At 37.6% G+C, this 16,494-nt stretch overlaps 1 protein-coding gene across 2 annotated transcripts in view; it reads left to right on the top strand.

Moving 5' to 3' along the window:
* The window catches only part of TMEM135 (transmembrane protein 135), a 162,717-nt gene that overhangs the window by 90,079 nt on the left and 56,144 nt on the right, over nucleotides 1-16,494 (top strand). For both annotated transcript variants that reach the window (XM_085065393.1, XM_085065384.1), the window contains one exon: nucleotides 10,192-10,238. In XM_085065393.1, coding sequence (XP_084921519.1) covers nucleotides 10,192-10,238 — 47 coding nt within the window. The remainder of the gene's footprint in view (nucleotides 1-10,191; nucleotides 10,239-16,494) is intronic.

The following is a 16,494-nucleotide window of genomic DNA, read 5'->3' as shown; positions in this document are numbered from 1 at the left end:
CTGTGTTGTGGGAGTAACAGTAGCAGAAGGAATGAAATCTGCCCTCTCATAGTATTCTGTGCCAAGAATTTTTTCCTGGACCTGTAGCTGTTATGTGTGGAAGTCGGTGACAGATCTTATAACATTGAAGTGATTGTTGGTAAAACAAACAAGACAAAATTAAAACTGCTGGGAGAAAGAGGAGTATAATATTATCTAAACCATGTATCCTAATCAAGGTGCAGTAAAGTTCTGTATTGGAGGAAGAATGGATTTTTGCTGGTGTGTGGGCCTTTGCCATGTAATCTTTTAAGATGAAGTACTTCAGTAAAACACCATTATTTTTCCACTTATTTCTCAGTTTTTAGCCTCCATTTCTTAGGTCTGAGAATATTAAAGCTTCATAAAAAGACTGGGAAAGGCACTGTGAATTGAGCTAGGATGGTTTATAATAGTGCTTCTCATAGCTTCCGCTTAGTGTCTTCTCTTTCCACTCAGTCTCTGTGTAGGGGGTGGTTAAAAGGACCAACTGAGGGAGTCTTCAAAGCAAAGCAAGTTGCTCTTATGAGCACAGCCATCACCAGCAGCCTGAGCCCCTTCCCTGGCTTACTGCAGTGATGTGGATGCTGAGCAAGAAGGAGCCTTCAGCAATGGGACAGAGTAGACATCTGTGGTGAGAACTCGAGTCTGTCCTGTCACATGCCACAAAAGTATCTGTACTTTCTCAGGAAAATCCACTGGAAAGTAATTCCATCGCAGCATGAACTCCTCCATTCAACAGATAACACAATCTGTGCTTTCATCCCCTTCCAGTCAGTTCTGATTCTCTTTCCTAACATGCTCACATAAATGTTACTTGTTAAGATCCCTCGCTCCCCTGAGCAGCTGACTGTATCATACGATGACAACCAGTGTCAGCCATGCATTCCTATCTGGGGAAATGTGAGAGGTATTTTAGCTTATCAATGTAGCTATTCCCCTCCTCATGTTCTCAAGGGGACTCTTACTTGCAAAACAATGCTTGTAGTTCACAATGTTAATGAAAAGTCACCAAAATTGTGGAGAGTTACAGGAATACTCATGTTAAATGATATCATATGCAAGGTGCCAGGATTTATGCACAAACATAAATAATTATAATGAATTCTAAATATTTTTCCTCAGTTAGTAAACACCAAAATACTTCTGCATATATATATACATATATAGAAATAGCATTTGTTATAGGTGTCTGCTAGTTGTACAGCATTTTTAAGAAAAGAAATCCACAGTTCCTGAGCACATTCTTTAATATGTATTTCTCCTGGCTGCTCTGTTGGTTTCCTTAGCCTCTTCCTTGCCCTGCTCACTATCTCACCAGCAGAACAGGGGGGAAAGCTATGGGCTTGGGCATGTGGTATGGGAAGCTCTTGAGCTTAAAAGGTAACTGTTTGTCAGTTGTAGTAACTGTTCAACTTATTGTAGTAAATTTAAAATTTTTCCATCTAACGGTCTTTAATTATCAAGTATACCACTTTACATAGTAGTTAAATATTTGCAGTAGTGGGAAAACCCTGCTTTTTATTTCTGAAATATCAAAATAGATAATTTATCTCTGCCTCTTTAACCCTATCCCTTTACTAGCTTTTAATGCTTATCAGAAATTCATCACATTCTGCTACTGTTTAGAAATTTCACCAGTATGAATCATTACAGGATACAGTGGCATTCATGATGCTGCCTTGCAGAGTGTTGTACTTGTAATATTGCTTTAATACATGTGCTTTATAGCAACAAAATTATTTCAACACCTGTAAACTTTTAAAGATGAATAACTTGCAGTTCCTTTTTGGATACTGAGGTAATATCAAACCTTGTAATTCTTCAGTGATTATGAGCTCTGGAAGAAGCAGAGACAGATGAGCAGAAATTCTCATTGGTGAAGATGAAATCTTGGATGATATTTGTAACATGAGCTAAGCAGTTATGTTCAGAAGCCTAATAAAAGACATCTGCACAGACTACTAAGAAAATTTATTGGGTTTTTTGTATTTACTACATTTGTAAAGCTCTTGTAGGATAAGTAACCACATTTAAATTTCAGCTTACATAGAGATTTATTATTTAGAAATGTTAGCATTTTTGTGGTTTCCATTTGTGGTGTTATTTCAGGTATATCACTAATTCTGCCTTTTCAATGTAATTTGAACAATTCACAACTAATTTATGTTTGTTTGTCAAAATTATAATGAAGAGAGGTTCAAATCGTTATCGTTGAATTGACTGTGTTCTATCAGGCCATGATTTGATATGGATGTGGGTTAAGCTGCCTGCCCCTGCCCCTGTTCAGTCCTTGAGAGAGGACAATAGTTGCTTTCAGGTGGGTCACATCTATGATTAGTTTTTCTGTGCATCTCTGTGCCAGCAGGAGACACATGAAGTAATCATAAAAAAAAAGGTGCTGGAGGAGAAGTGATCATGATACCTAAGTTGATGTTGCCTGAAAGTCCTTTGTGTGGTTTCAGCTCGAGCTGTGTACATGGCCCAGCAATGGGCAAACCTGCACAGCAAGATGCGTAGCCATCATGAGGAACATGATGTTGTAGTGGGATCATAGTGACCCAATCTTCGATTTTAAATATGAAGTGTAGTTTTAAATTTAACTCAGTACAGTCCAGTGGTATAATACAAAACTTTTGCTTCTGTTGGTGATGAAACTATGGTTTCATTTGGCAACTGCTTTTTTGTGCTTCAGTCTCTCAAGCCTTGTGCATCCTTGAAAGCAGTGAACTCTCCTCAGGAGCTTTCAGAAGGGATATTCTGTGGCTCCATCACTGTATGTTGTAGCTCTGTTTGCTGTGGCTAACAGAATATGAAAAATGGGGGAAGAGACTTGACAAGTGTTTTTTGAGAAAACAAATGAAGAATGCTGAAATGCTTAATTATAGGTATGTAAATGCTTAATTATAGGTATGTATGTGTGTATATATAATGCATATATATATGTATATATATAATATATATATGTATATCTATATATAATATATATGTGTGTGTATATATATATATGGAATTTCTGAACTAGAAAATCAAGGGCTTAATTTTTTTTTTATTCTTTGCTGGTCTTCTGGGACTTGCAGGTGCTCCCTGTCTTGGCTCAGTTACAGTCTGCATTTGCCAACTGTAATCTTTTAATCATGATCCAACAACCGTGCTTTAACAAGAATCTATATAATCTCTTGTTTAATAACACATACTAGTGTTTCTTTTGATCTTATCAGCCCAGAGATTGCTTCAGACTTGCTGGCAGAAAAAAAATCAGGAGCCTCTAACAGCTGAGTGTTGTAGGTGTAGCTGAACTGGCCCTGTGCCCAATAAGCATCTGACAAATTGTTTTCTGTGTTTTCATAAAGACTATCAATTTTAAAGCAGCAGCAATGTTGCTTCAAAAGTTATTTAATTTCACCTAGAAAGACAGCACTCACCTAGTGAGACAGCACTGGCCTTGGAGAGAGGAGCAAGGTACTCAGAGACACAAAAAGCTGGAGTGTTGAAGCAGAGATAGAACTGCTGCAGGATTTGGGAGTATGTTTTCCCTTCAGTCTTCACTGTGTTTTCCCTGCAGCTTTAATAAGTCATTTGACAGACCTGAAGTATGTATTTTATTCAATATTGAAATTTAAATAAAAGTAACAGATTCAGAAACTTTTGCTAAAGTGTGTACAAATGCATGTTTTAGTATCTGTAATGCTTTTGTTTTAAAGACATGCATCAGTAATACTATTTTTATGAATGCTGATGCCACAGGAGACTAAAATCATCCAGTTGGATACTGATCAATACTGGCCAGTGAATATTACCAAACTGCATCAAGTGTACACAAACCAGTCTAATCACATTTCATTAATTAATCTTGGTGACCAGAGAGAAAGTTACCATTTTACTAGTCTGAGTCTGACAAGATTTCAGGTTCTAGCTGTCATTTGCAGTTTTTTTCTACCAAATTAAGGAATCATTTTTACTCCTGCAGGGTGGCAGTTCAGCCACTTCCCTGTCTTCTGACTAATTGCATCAGGTAGTTGTTTACTGTGTTAACTTCTTGCCTGAGGTATTAAATAATAGTAGACAATAACTATTTATATTAGTAAGAGTAGTCATTAGATTTTAAGAGGCTGAACGTGATGTAATGTAGCTCCTGCTTTCACATACGTTCTTTTAATACAACTTTTCATGTCTTTGGTGTCTTTTTATATGGCTTCTGGTATCTTTTTCTAGATACTCAGAAAGACTGATTTTCATCCCTTTTAACTACTAGAAAATTGCAGAAAATTGTATGAATTTTAAACTAACTATTTTGTTATTGGAAAAGAATAACAAATATTTTATAAAGACAGTTCATTGATTAGGGTGTTATAAAATGTGCAGGTGGAAAAGAGATATTCCATACATAAATATTTCCTAGGTTATGGAGTGCAAAACCATTACATTAATCTGCATGGCTAGTTTCATTATTTTAATTTGTTTTGGTTTGGTTTTGTTAGCAGGGAGTTTGCTTAAGAGATAATCTTAATGATAAGAACTGTAGAAAACATTTTAATAAGGGCTATAACACATCTCAAAATAAAATTAAGGAACTACAAGCGAGTGTAGCTTTGGGGGTTTACTGCTAGTGATTTATTTTTTTTTTAATAGACCAATTAATACGTATGGAAAAAACCAGAATGGCTTTTGGCCACAACAAATCATTCTTTATGTCTGAAGTAGGGGTAAATTTGAGTAATGGATTGTGTTGTCTAGAGTCCCATGGAGCATCTTCTGTGATTCCTGGTAATTATAGCTGATATAATAAAAGATAGTACAACTGCCATGCTGCTGTTCAGCTGTGTGTCTTAAAGGTCAGTGGGGGCTTATAACCTCCAGCAGCAGAGACAGCAGTAAACTCTTCTGTAGATGAATGTCTTGTTTTAAGGAATAAAAAAATATGCAAAATTGTTGGGGTTTTCTGCAACATATATTTCAAGAGTAAAGTTTTGTAACCAACTGTGCAAAGCTCCTAGTTGGATATATCCTAGTTATATATCTTGTAACTTTGGAAGAAATTGGCTCAAGTACTAATTATTGAAGGGGCTTATTTAAACTGGATTTTTAATTTTCCATGGTTTTTACCATTAAACCTTCCCTCAGACAGACTTTAGCTGGCAGTTCAGTTTTCTGTAGCACACAAGCGTAGCTGTAGCCCTTGCATACATTGCAAGGTGGTTGTTTAGGAAGTTGATGGTTTTCAGGCTTTATGAATATACTGTAAGTCAAGTGTTATGTGATAGTGGTTGAAGCTGCCTGGGGTCTTCTGTGAGTAGCACTATCCAGTGTTGAGCTGTAGTTCCAGCACTCTGGGTGCTTCAACCAGCTAATATCACTGATCTGCCCATTTACCTCTTCCTGTCTTCATTAAATAGATTATGTGTATCTTCAGTGCTTTTCCGTTTAATTACAAGGTCTGTGTTACTTTATCACAGATTTCAGTCCTACTCTTTATTCTGACTGTATGGGAGAACCAGCAACCTCCAGTCAGAGACCTTTAGTACCCCAGGAAATCTGACTATAATGGAAATGCTTAAAGAAAATGCACAAAACCTCAGGATTGGGTAATGTGTGGGAAAAGCCTGAATATACAAGATTCAAGTAGTTTTGATAGTTTTAACAGTGTTATTTTTCCTTTCTTTGGGCCAAGATTTTTATCTGTCTGGTGAGGGCAAGTCATTTGTGAGCTGCTGCTGCTGGTGTTACTGGTTCTACTGCTGTCACTAGGGCAAGTGGTGACCACTCCACCCAGAGCCTTTTGTTTTGTGCTCAGTGCTGGGTACTGCCAGATGTCACTTCCTGTTGCTGATTATATGAGGGCTAAACTTTCTTGGAGAAAAATAAATAAATACTGGCTTTGTCAGCCAACAGAGAGCTGGAAAAAAGTACCTCTTCAGTTTTGTCAGCAAATTTCCTTTTTTTTTTTAATTAAGGTTTAGCTTAGTACAGTGAAGTATAATGTAATCAATTAAATTACAGTACTCACATACCAAATATGCTAACCTGTCCTGGAGCATAGGGATTTTCCCTTGTAACCTATGGGCATCTCTTCCTAGATGTTAAAATATTTAGGGTGTATCATTCTCATTAGCAAGATGCAGGTTTTCTGCTTGTATCTGTTTCTGCAGCTGGAAAGTTTCAAGGTCTGTATGTTGCCAAGTACATTATGTTGGTCTTCCATTGTAAATCAAAAAGTGACGGACTCTGCAAGAAAAATCCCAAGTGGGACTTCCTGCTCACTGGATTAAGAGTCTTAATTTAATATTTAGAATTTTATTTCTGTAGGCCTTAGTATTTTTCCTCTTTTCTAAAATAGGATTATTTCAAAACCTAAAATAGGTATTGCATATTGTATTGAGAATGTTACAAAAAATATAGAATGGGAAAAACGTTTTAAAAAAATGCTAATTTTGAAAGTACCTTAGATTTGGAGCATGGTGACCATTTGCCTTCTGCTTCTGCCTTATTTGTGCTATGATAAGGCAGTCTCTGGACTTTCCATGTGGGGCTGTGAACTTCATGTAGAAGAGTCTAGGTTTGGTTTAGCCGCACATCTTGCTGTCCTTCAGTTGGGTAAATGTTGGGGACACTCTTGTCAAACATTCCCAAGGCATTTCTTGGAGATGTTTTCTCTACTGATCCTAAGCATTTTTCCTAAAGGAGATTCCATGATCTCACAGACATCTTGTTCTGGTGTATCACTACCTTGGAGAGAGCTCTTCCTTTTATCTAACCAATACTGTATTTGCTGTAGATTTGACTCTGCCTTCCTCCTTCTGTACTTGATGAGGCAGATTTGTCAGTATGTTATACTTATATGAAAATAGTTGTCATATTCATCACTACCTCTTTTATAAGTTCAGCAGTTTTCCAGCAGTTGTACCCTACATGCCTTTTACTTCCATCATGATCTTCTGGACTGCCTTGTTTTATCTATGTTTTCTTTGCCAGTAGTGCTCCCAACACTGATTTTGCTAGCATCAGGCTGTTAGTGTAACATCTTACCTTTGGTTCTGAAAGAGTCTGTAATATTTTACAGTGCTTTCCACAGCATTGCATTGTATGTATTGTATTGTATGCATTGAATTGTATGTGCCTACTTATTTGTGACCTGTGGAATTTTTATACTCTTGTATACATACTTGTTGTACTCTTGCCTACACAGTTGTTTCTTGGTTTTATGTTTGTGATTTCTCCTGCCTACTACTTCATATTCATTTTAATTGAATTTTGTCTTGTTGACATTGGGCGATTCTATCACTTTCCATCATCTAAATCATTATTGGAGAGGGAGGCAAAACCTCTTTGGTGACTTCACTTAAAATGCCTTTTAGTTTGGTAATAAACTGCTAGGTATGAGAGTTTTCTCCTGCAGTGTTTCTGAGCAGTCCTGTGCACACTTAATTAGCCTAAGCAACTATGACAGTGGTGCATTAAAGTTAGGAAAAATTACACCTGTTCTTTCCCTTAAATCATGTGTCAAAGAAGAAAATTCCAGTGATTTTAATTTACTTCTTCATTGTGCTGGTTGTGTCTTATCTTGTTATCTAGATAGTTATAAGCTGCATGTCAAATAATATATTGTAGTACCATTGTGGATGCTAGAAGTAGTCTGGTTGACAGTCTAATATTCCCTAAAATTCCCTAAAACTTGGTATCAGTTCCCTTTTCCACCTGCCCAAGGTCTTCCTTCCAGATCTTATTTTTTTCAAGGAACGTTTTTAAGTTCTGGACAACATCTGGAAATTATAGACGCTGATTAAGTAAGGCCTTCAAGTGTTTTTAGTTTCTAGATTTTGCTAAATAGAATATTGATTATAGACAAAATGATGATGAGTGTATAATGAGGTGGGTTGAAAATGCTGAACTGAAGTGGCAGGCTTGGAGGGTTGTGGTCAGCAGCACAAAGTCCAGCAGGAGGCTGGTCACTGGTGGTGGACCCCAACAGGTGGTACTGGGGTCAGCAGCATTTTTATTAATGTCCTGGAGGGGTGGACAAGAGGCTTTACCCTCGGCAGCTTTGCAGGTAACACAAAACTGGGAGGGGCTATTGGTGCACTAGGTGGTTGTGCTGCCATCCCAGGGGATCTCCACAGGCTGGAGAAATGGGCGATGGGAACCTCATGAGGTTCAACAAAGGGATGAGTCAAGACGTGCCTGTGGTGAGGAATAGCCCCAGGCACCAGTATATCTTGGAGGTGCTGGAAAGCAGCTTTACAAAGAAGAACTGGGAGTCCTGGTGGGCACCAAGCTGAACACGAGCCAGCAAAGGGCCTTTGCAGCAGAGGAGGTCCTTTGCAGCAAGGGAGGCCCCTGCCAGCAGGTTGAGCAAGGTGATCTTTCCCTTCTACTCAGTGCTGCTGAGACACATCTGTAGTGTTGTGTCCAGTGCTGGATTTCCCAAGCTGGGGAAGCTGGGGTGCTTTAATGTGGAGAAGAAGGAACTCCGAGGGCATCTTAATGATGTGTATAAATACTTGTTTGGTTGTTATCAAACCTATTGGGGGAAAAAAAAGATAAAAAGCAATAAAAGAAAAAAGGGCAAGAAAGACGCTATTTAGAGAAGTGAGTGTTTTTAGTATGCAAAGGCATACTTGATTTTTTATTGTTGGTTTGGTTTTGTTTTGTTTTCTTATCCCCTGCCCCCCACTTCCTCCAGAAAACTGGCTCTTTGCCATTTCTCACTTACTTCCCAATATTGTTGCTCAGGTTGTCAGGCTGCCTTTTCCCTGTGCCTCCAAAATACTCTCCAGAGAATTGATGGTTGTTGTTTGACTGATTAAATACATTTTGAACTTTGGAGGATTAGGGCAGATCTCTACCCAAGAGTAGAACTTGGGTTTAAAAACAGGTCTGCTTTTGCTGCTTGTTTGAAAATGAAATATACCATTGCCCTTATGAAATATACCTTTGCCCTAATGATTTAATATAAAATAACTTCAGATGTTCACATTTCTGATGCAGAATACTAAAATATGATAGTACTGGTGAAGGAAAAACAAAAAATGGGTAGTTTACACAGCAGATGTTATAATGCCTTGTGTGACCTAGTTTTAAGTCTTGGAAGTGGTGTTATTTGTAAGATTTTTTTTTCTCTCTGAAAGTCATTGTAAAGATTTCCTATGCAGATTTTTGTCACACTTTCTGATCTGTATTAACACACAGCAGCCTCCTGTTCTACATGTTTATAACCTAATTTGCACCTCTGCCACCTCTTCCATTTCTTCTCACATAAGGTGTCTGTATCCTCTCATGATCAAAACTTCTTCAACCCTTGAAAATAGGTGCAAATATTTTCTGAAAGACTTGCAATATTTCTGTAAGGATTTTTCCTCTGATGGTGCAAATATGGGCCAGTATATCTAGAACAAAACAATATTTTCTCACTTGTGAGCTGTACCTGGCAAAGATGGGATGGATTAAGGCACGTTTAGTTCAGCATTTGTGAGTGCCTGTGCAGGTGGTAAGGAGGAGGTAACAACTCTAAGCTCCAGCAGAGAGGATGTCAGGAGGAAGTAGGACATTAGGACATTCCCCTCTCTATGCTGGAGAGCTGCTAAGTTTGCTCAATGACTCTTGTATGATCACACTGATAATATAGGGCAAAATAGGATTGTTCCAATTGAGTTTAACACTAAAGTGCAAACTACTAGAAAGGATACTCTTAATTGGGAATAGAATATTTTCCTCTCAAACTTGCTGGAAAGCAGTTCAGCAGAAGCAGCTGTCTGTACAGACATTTTAAACACCATGCCTTTTAAACTGAAACTAGCAATATGATGTTTGAATAAATCACAAAAGCAAAGACTGGCAAAATATAATGTTTGCATTTCAGTTCTAACATTTTATTGTTTAAATTCTGTTGTTTTATAATTATTTTATTCTTGCTCTTTTAATACAGACTATTTTAAGGGGTGCCATTTGCTGTGTCTGTTGTGCTACTGCCCTGGTTTGGATTTAACTTTTTTGGCTTCTACAGGGATCACTGAAAGTCCACTAGAAACTCGGCAATCCTTTTTAGTGGACTCAGACAAGCTCTCATTCTGGCTGTATAAACAGTGTGGCTTTTACAGTAAAAGTTGTAAAATCTGCATGATCAAGAACATGTAGTAGTAGTGTGTTACGTAATAACACTCTTTCTCCTTCTTGTAGGTCCTTTTGTTCTGCATCACAGCTGCTCTGTTCATGTTCTTCTTCAGGTATGTTGCTGGTGTATCTATTTATGTTGTAAAAATAATTTTGAGCAGTGTTTCTTAGAGCTTATTGTTTCCTGGTATTCATCTGTATGTTGTATATTCTTCACTCAAGCTGAATTGAGTGGAGTGCTTCTGTGGCATCACCCAGTGCTGTGAACATAATTGGGCTAAAAAGGGAAATGCTGAGTCTTCTGAACAACTGAAATCTGCTTTTCATGGCTCTTTTCAAGAGCTCATGGCAAGAAAATCACATTTTCTCTTCTGGTAAAAATAGAGGAGAAAAGGAAAATCAAATTTTGTGGTCTTAAATATTATCAAATATTTGACATGTGTGCAGGTGTAAACTACAGTCTTTCAATTTTAGAGTAAATTTGTTTCACATGTTTTCACAAGTTATGAACTGTATTCCTGTTTTAAAACTTACAGCAATGGGAGATGGATGAGACACTCATTTTAATGTGTGTCAGTTTGCAGCATATATATGTATGTCATTTATCTTGTAATTGTTTCCCTTTGACTACCAGACCTCAAATTTTCTTCATTATATCTCAAATTGGAAAGTTGCTTTTTAAAGTAACCTTTGACTACAACCCTTTGACTTAGAATTTTCTGCAGTATGCAGCCATCTATGGTTCTTCATGTTGAATGATCCCCTGGTAATTGCAAAACTCTGGAAGCTGCAGCTTGTTTTTTGTAATTCCATTACTTACAGATATTGGTCAAGAACAGTCTATGGATAGAAGAGGGCTGTTAATTTAGGGGATTCGAAGAAGCATTTCTCCTTTTAACTATAACCCATTAAGAACCTTGCACTGGCAGTCTTCTTGCTTTATTTTCTCCTATGTCCCAGAGCTAAGCCATAATAGCCCCCAAGAATTTGACTTGTGAGGTTGAGGTTAGCCACCTGTCTGCACAAATGCTGATAAAACAAACTCAGAGCACTAAAATTCTGGTCAAAACTATAAATGTTGTATGATCTTGGAGGAAGCTAATTGTCTCCTGTCTATGTGTTTGGTAATGAACCAGTGTTTCAGAGAGAAATTGCAATCACAGGTGTACAGAGAGATCATCAAACATCACAGAATCCTAGAATAGTTTGATCTGAAAGGGAGCTTCACGGTCATCTAGTTCCAGCCCCCTGCCATGAGCAGGGACATCTTCCACTGGAGCAGTGCTCAGAACCCCATCCAGCCTGGCCTTGAGCATTTCCAGGGACAGGCATCCACAGCTTCTCAGGGAAACCTGTTCCAATGACTCACCACTACATGGTATGTCACAGTAAAGAATTTCTTCTTGATATCAAATCTAAGCCAACCCTCTTTTAGTTTGAGGCCAGTATCTCCTGTCCTATCACTACATGCCCTTGTACAAAGTCCCTTTACATCTTTCCTGTAGCCTCTTTAGACATGACAACTGACGCAGAGCCCAGAGGTATTTGGTGAATTTTTCCCTGACCTGACATAGCAATGCTGACTGTTGAATGGGCTCCAAACCACTTTTTCTTCTAAAATAATGACTCCATGCCAAGACTGATGGAATATCCTGTTGAGCAATCATCAGCAACATTTAAGTCCTTTTGTCTTTGTGTTTTAACAGAAGAATTAAAATAAAGGGTCAGGTTTAGTTTAGTTTCTGGGAAAAAAATATAATCGATTTGTAAACACCAAAGAATGTGCTAAGACAAGGTAAATTTGTCAAAAATAATTAGCACAGACTAGTTTTTGAGGTGGGTTTTTTTTTTTGCTTTCTCAGTGTAATCAGTATTGTGAGAAGGACTTCTTCACAGTGTGCTACTTTCCTAGAGAAATCAGGTATAGAGGGGTCTGGGTGAAAATACCTCTGGGTATGCAGAGAGTCTGGTCAACTGCTCAGGGAAAATAGACCACAGAGAGGTCACTTAATGAGGCCTCAGAGTTGTCCATTTGTCTGGATTGGCTGTGACTGTGAGCTGGTCACTGTCTGAACCCATATGTGAATTAACCATTGACCCCCTTCAGTAAGATTTTGGACAGCCCTTGGGAAGATCCTGTGTGGAGTCCCGGGGGAGGCAATCTTCCTGTCTCTATTGTCGTCTAAAGCAGAAAATAATTGGGAAAGTCATGAAATCACATTTCCTATTTAATGACTTAAAATCACTTCAATCTTTTTCTTAATCGTAAATGGATCAAACTGACAAAATCACATTCATAGTTTTGGAATAAACACCTTATTCTAAGTCAGATCTGTTTGGCTTGTGGAAAATACATTCCTACTGACTATAAAACTGTTTACCCTTAACAAGCATTTACTGACCTGAAAACCAGAAAATTCTCTTTTGCATTGTACTTAACTTGTTCCCATGGTAGCTTTCTGTCCTCTCTACCCAACTAAAACATCAACAAAGGTACTGAGAGCAGTAGCAGTCATGGCCACCAAGATAATATATAATTTCTTTCATTACTAAAGATAAAAACTTAGTATCCATATGGTGCAATTTGAAGCTTAAAACTCTTCTAAAAAGAGACTTAATGTAAGTCTGCTTCTATGCTATGAAAGTCTGACTGATGCTTGGGAGTCAAATGTTGCATGGAACAGCAGCAAAGTAGTCTTTATTTTCTGAGTTCATATAAACTGCCTTATCTGAGGTTGTCACGTTCTCTGGTCTTAAAAAATGATTACTGTCCCCAGTGGGTAGCCCTGATTGTCACTGCATTCCTAACAGCTCCAGGTTTAACTAAATTTGGCTGCTATTTCTGCTCTGGGTAGTTTTGAGGTGAATAATTTTCCTTGCACAGCTTGTACTATATTGCACAGTACCTGCCCCAGCACTGAACCAGTGGTGCTGATTGGGCAAGCATGGAAAGCAGAGATGCAACATTCACATGGACTTTGGTAATTTTTAAGTAGCTGCATCCATCATGACTTAAGGTGATCTTTGCTGAACATAGGAGATTAAAAGTTATTTGAGTTGGAAAGTTCAAAACAGTTTTCTTTGTGAAAGAATTGAGGTATGTTCTATACATCACGCAGATTCCAGGGTATCTTTCAGGTTGCCGTGTTAATGGTAGCCTGTAAAGTTGTGTTTTCTTAGTGTTGCTTTTGGAAGGCCAGTGCTCTGGCTGATAGTTGTCCACTAAAAGACAGAAAAATCAATATGGAACATAATTGCAATGTGATCATACCTCTCCCTTAAGGTGGGTGTCTTTCTACCCACTCCTACTGTTACAGGAAATACTGCTGTAACAGATGTGTGAATCTTGGTCTATGGAAATACAGGCATTGTTCTTCTTGATTTATTTGAATATTTCCTTTTCTAGTATAATGATTTTCTTCAGTATTTCATTGTAATGTCTATCTTACAGTATTTTCTAAACAAATTCTGTATTAATAGTCTGTTGATGAGGCAGGTATTTCATACTAGTTGAAAGCTTCACAAAGCAGCCTTGGTGTTTACCACTGGAGTTTCCCCCAAATTCTCTTGGACTGTTCAAACATTATTGCTACAGGACAGCAAGGAAAAGATGGCGCTAAATCTCAGGAATTAAGAAGTGAGGTTACAGAACTGAAATGGTAGAAGGCAAAACCAGGGATAATTACTCCAGAATAGATAAAGTGAGAGGAGAGTCAAAGTGAAAGGTAAATTTAGAGGAGCAATATAGAAAGGAATACAGTAGGGAGGAAGGAGGGAGTGACTGAAGAGGGAAGAAAAAGGTCATGTCTGGAGACAGGAAAAAAATAGAAGAATATACTAGGAAAAAAGCAGCTGAAATGCAGATGATAGGTTTACAGGCAACAGAGTTATATTTACAGACAGAGGAAGCATATTTTAGTGCAGTACTTTTTTATTTCTTCTCTTCCATCCTCGTCTTGTGGTACTTTTCTCCTAACTGTTTTTTCTCAAAATGCTTCTGCTCCGTTCCAGTGGAAGTGATGAAATTAAGATGCATTACTCATTTGTGGATAGCTGTAGTATACACAATATAGCAGAATCTGACATACGTATATTTAATTCACACATATAGGCAACCAGAGTTGAAATAGAATTCTTTCCCCTTCCACCTTGTTTTGCCAAAAAAACTTAGATGCAGAAGTGTGTCTGGGGAGAGGAATTCTCATATCTGTAGGAATTAATTTTTAGGTGATACTGTACTCCACTGGGTCTGAGTGTTCACTGCTTACTCAAAACCACAGTAGTTTGTGGTGACATCTGATGTCATTGTGTCATCTGCTGTATTGTGAGTAGGACTTGTCAGTGTGCTACTTTCCTAAAGAAACCAGGCATAGAGGGGTCTGGGTGAAAATACCTCTGGAAGTGCACAGTCTGGTCAGCTTTAGTTCCCTTCAGGAAGAAGAGAGAGCAGAAAGGTCAGTTGACCAGTCCTCAGAGACAATTCTTAAAGTGTCTTATAATAAAAGTTCACTTTTCTTTAACGCTTTTTTTTTTTTTTTTTAATTGCCGTTTGCATGGAATTAAGGTTGTGGCTGGAAAGGTTTTGATTATACCATGGTTTCATGCCATCTTATTTCAGTTTGAATGATTCATGGTACTGTCCAGAATACTCTTCTAGAGTAATTAGACAGAATGAAATGAAGAAGCAGGAGGGATCCTACAATGTGTAAAATAAACATTTTTAAAACACGATGAAATTGTTGTATTAGTAGCAGTTTTATTTTGAATATTACACAAAGGATTGTTTTTTTTGGAAGGGTGATGCATTGGCTGTGCATTTTTGTGCTTGAAGAAATCCACATAATATAAAAATTCAATCTCAGTACAATAAATGAACACCTACACGTAAATCCTATCCATATAAACTTAAAAAATCCAGCAATTTGGGTTAATATGTGTTGGCAGACTACAGTACTGGTTGCTATAGTAGTTAATCCTCAGACCATATACTACCAGCTCATAATGTGCACATGTTAATTCGTCTGCTCTGAACCTTAGAAAGCAAAGCTCTACCTACGAGCTGAAACCAGCTATTAAGGGAAGCTGGATGTTTCTGATGATTGATTGATCATAACTTGAGGATGAAGGCTGCCTTCTCTAGAGATAAATGCTAAAGTGTTATTTTCTGAAGTTGCTGCTGTGATTTCACAAAGCAGGACATTGTGTTTTTCATAACTGAAGATTCGCATAGCTCACAATGGAAAGCTCTTGATCTCTTAATGTTGTTTATATATTATGTGCTGATTAAAAATGGTTAATGGAAAGAACATCTAAGAAATGAAGATGCAATGTCACATACTGCTACTCAGGTAGAGTACTGAAACTTGTGTAAAGTCACTGAAAACCTTTGAGAAAGGTCCTTTTGTTCGCAGAGCTCTTTATGCTTTCTCATTAAGGAAATTCTAGCCTCCCAAATTACAGCTATTTGCTCTTTTTTCTCTGTGAAACACATATCCTGTAATTTATTCAGTATTTTTGACATGATATTTCAAAGTGCCTTTATTTTCTTTTAAAAATGTGTGGTACCAGTGCCATGTTAGTCTCTTGTTTAATCACCTAAACTGCCTTCTGTGCTGAAGCAACTGCTTGAAAGGTATTTTTGCCTTATAATTCTACTTTTCTTCTACAGTAGAATCAGCAAGCTTAACAGTCGGACTTGCTGTGACATGGGTGTAATATCAAATAATCTTCCCTTTTCTTATAAAAGTTATTTTGGAGTCTTTTCCATTTGCTGTGGAATTACAGGAGTGCATTAAAAGTCCTCTGCTGTGGAATTATTAGTTAATAAATCAGAAGAAAAAAACAGATGAGGATTTTTTCCATGTTTGTATATGTTTTTTACTGTCCTTATATAAACATCTCAAAGTTAGTGATTCAAAGCGTTGTTTTGGTAACTGTCATGAAACTTGATTTCTGAGGTATTTTGGATGACCTGGTGAGTAGATGAAAACATTCAGCCTCCTAAGAAATGCTGTAAATATCAGTTTGCTTTATTTAGTGTGAGCAAAAGTAGAGCACGGATTGTGGAAGGGGGTTGGGGATGAGAAGTTAACCTTCTGGGTTAACTCAGGCACTTCTGGCAGAGACCTGCTGCTGGACTTGCACAGAGTGGGTTCAAGTATAAATATGGGTAAAAGGTGAGGTTATTCATGTTCTGTTTATCTACCAATAGAATAAAAAATGAAAGAGGATATTTCCTTTTTTTTTTTCTTTTCATGAAACATCTTTTTTGTTCTCTCATAGTCTTTTAGCAGACTTGCGCTGCATTTTAGCTTTTCTTTTTTTTTCCTTAGAACTTGCAATGCCATATAGTACTTTTGGGTTTGGTTT

This window comes from Lichenostomus cassidix, chromosome 1 (genome assembly GCF_008360975.1).
Source record: "Lichenostomus cassidix isolate B80296 chromosome 1, HeHo_3.0, whole genome shotgun sequence".
Lineage (NCBI taxonomy): Eukaryota > Metazoa > Chordata > Aves > Passeriformes > Meliphagidae > Lichenostomus > Lichenostomus cassidix.
This window is presented reverse-complemented; position numbering and strand designations above follow the sequence as displayed.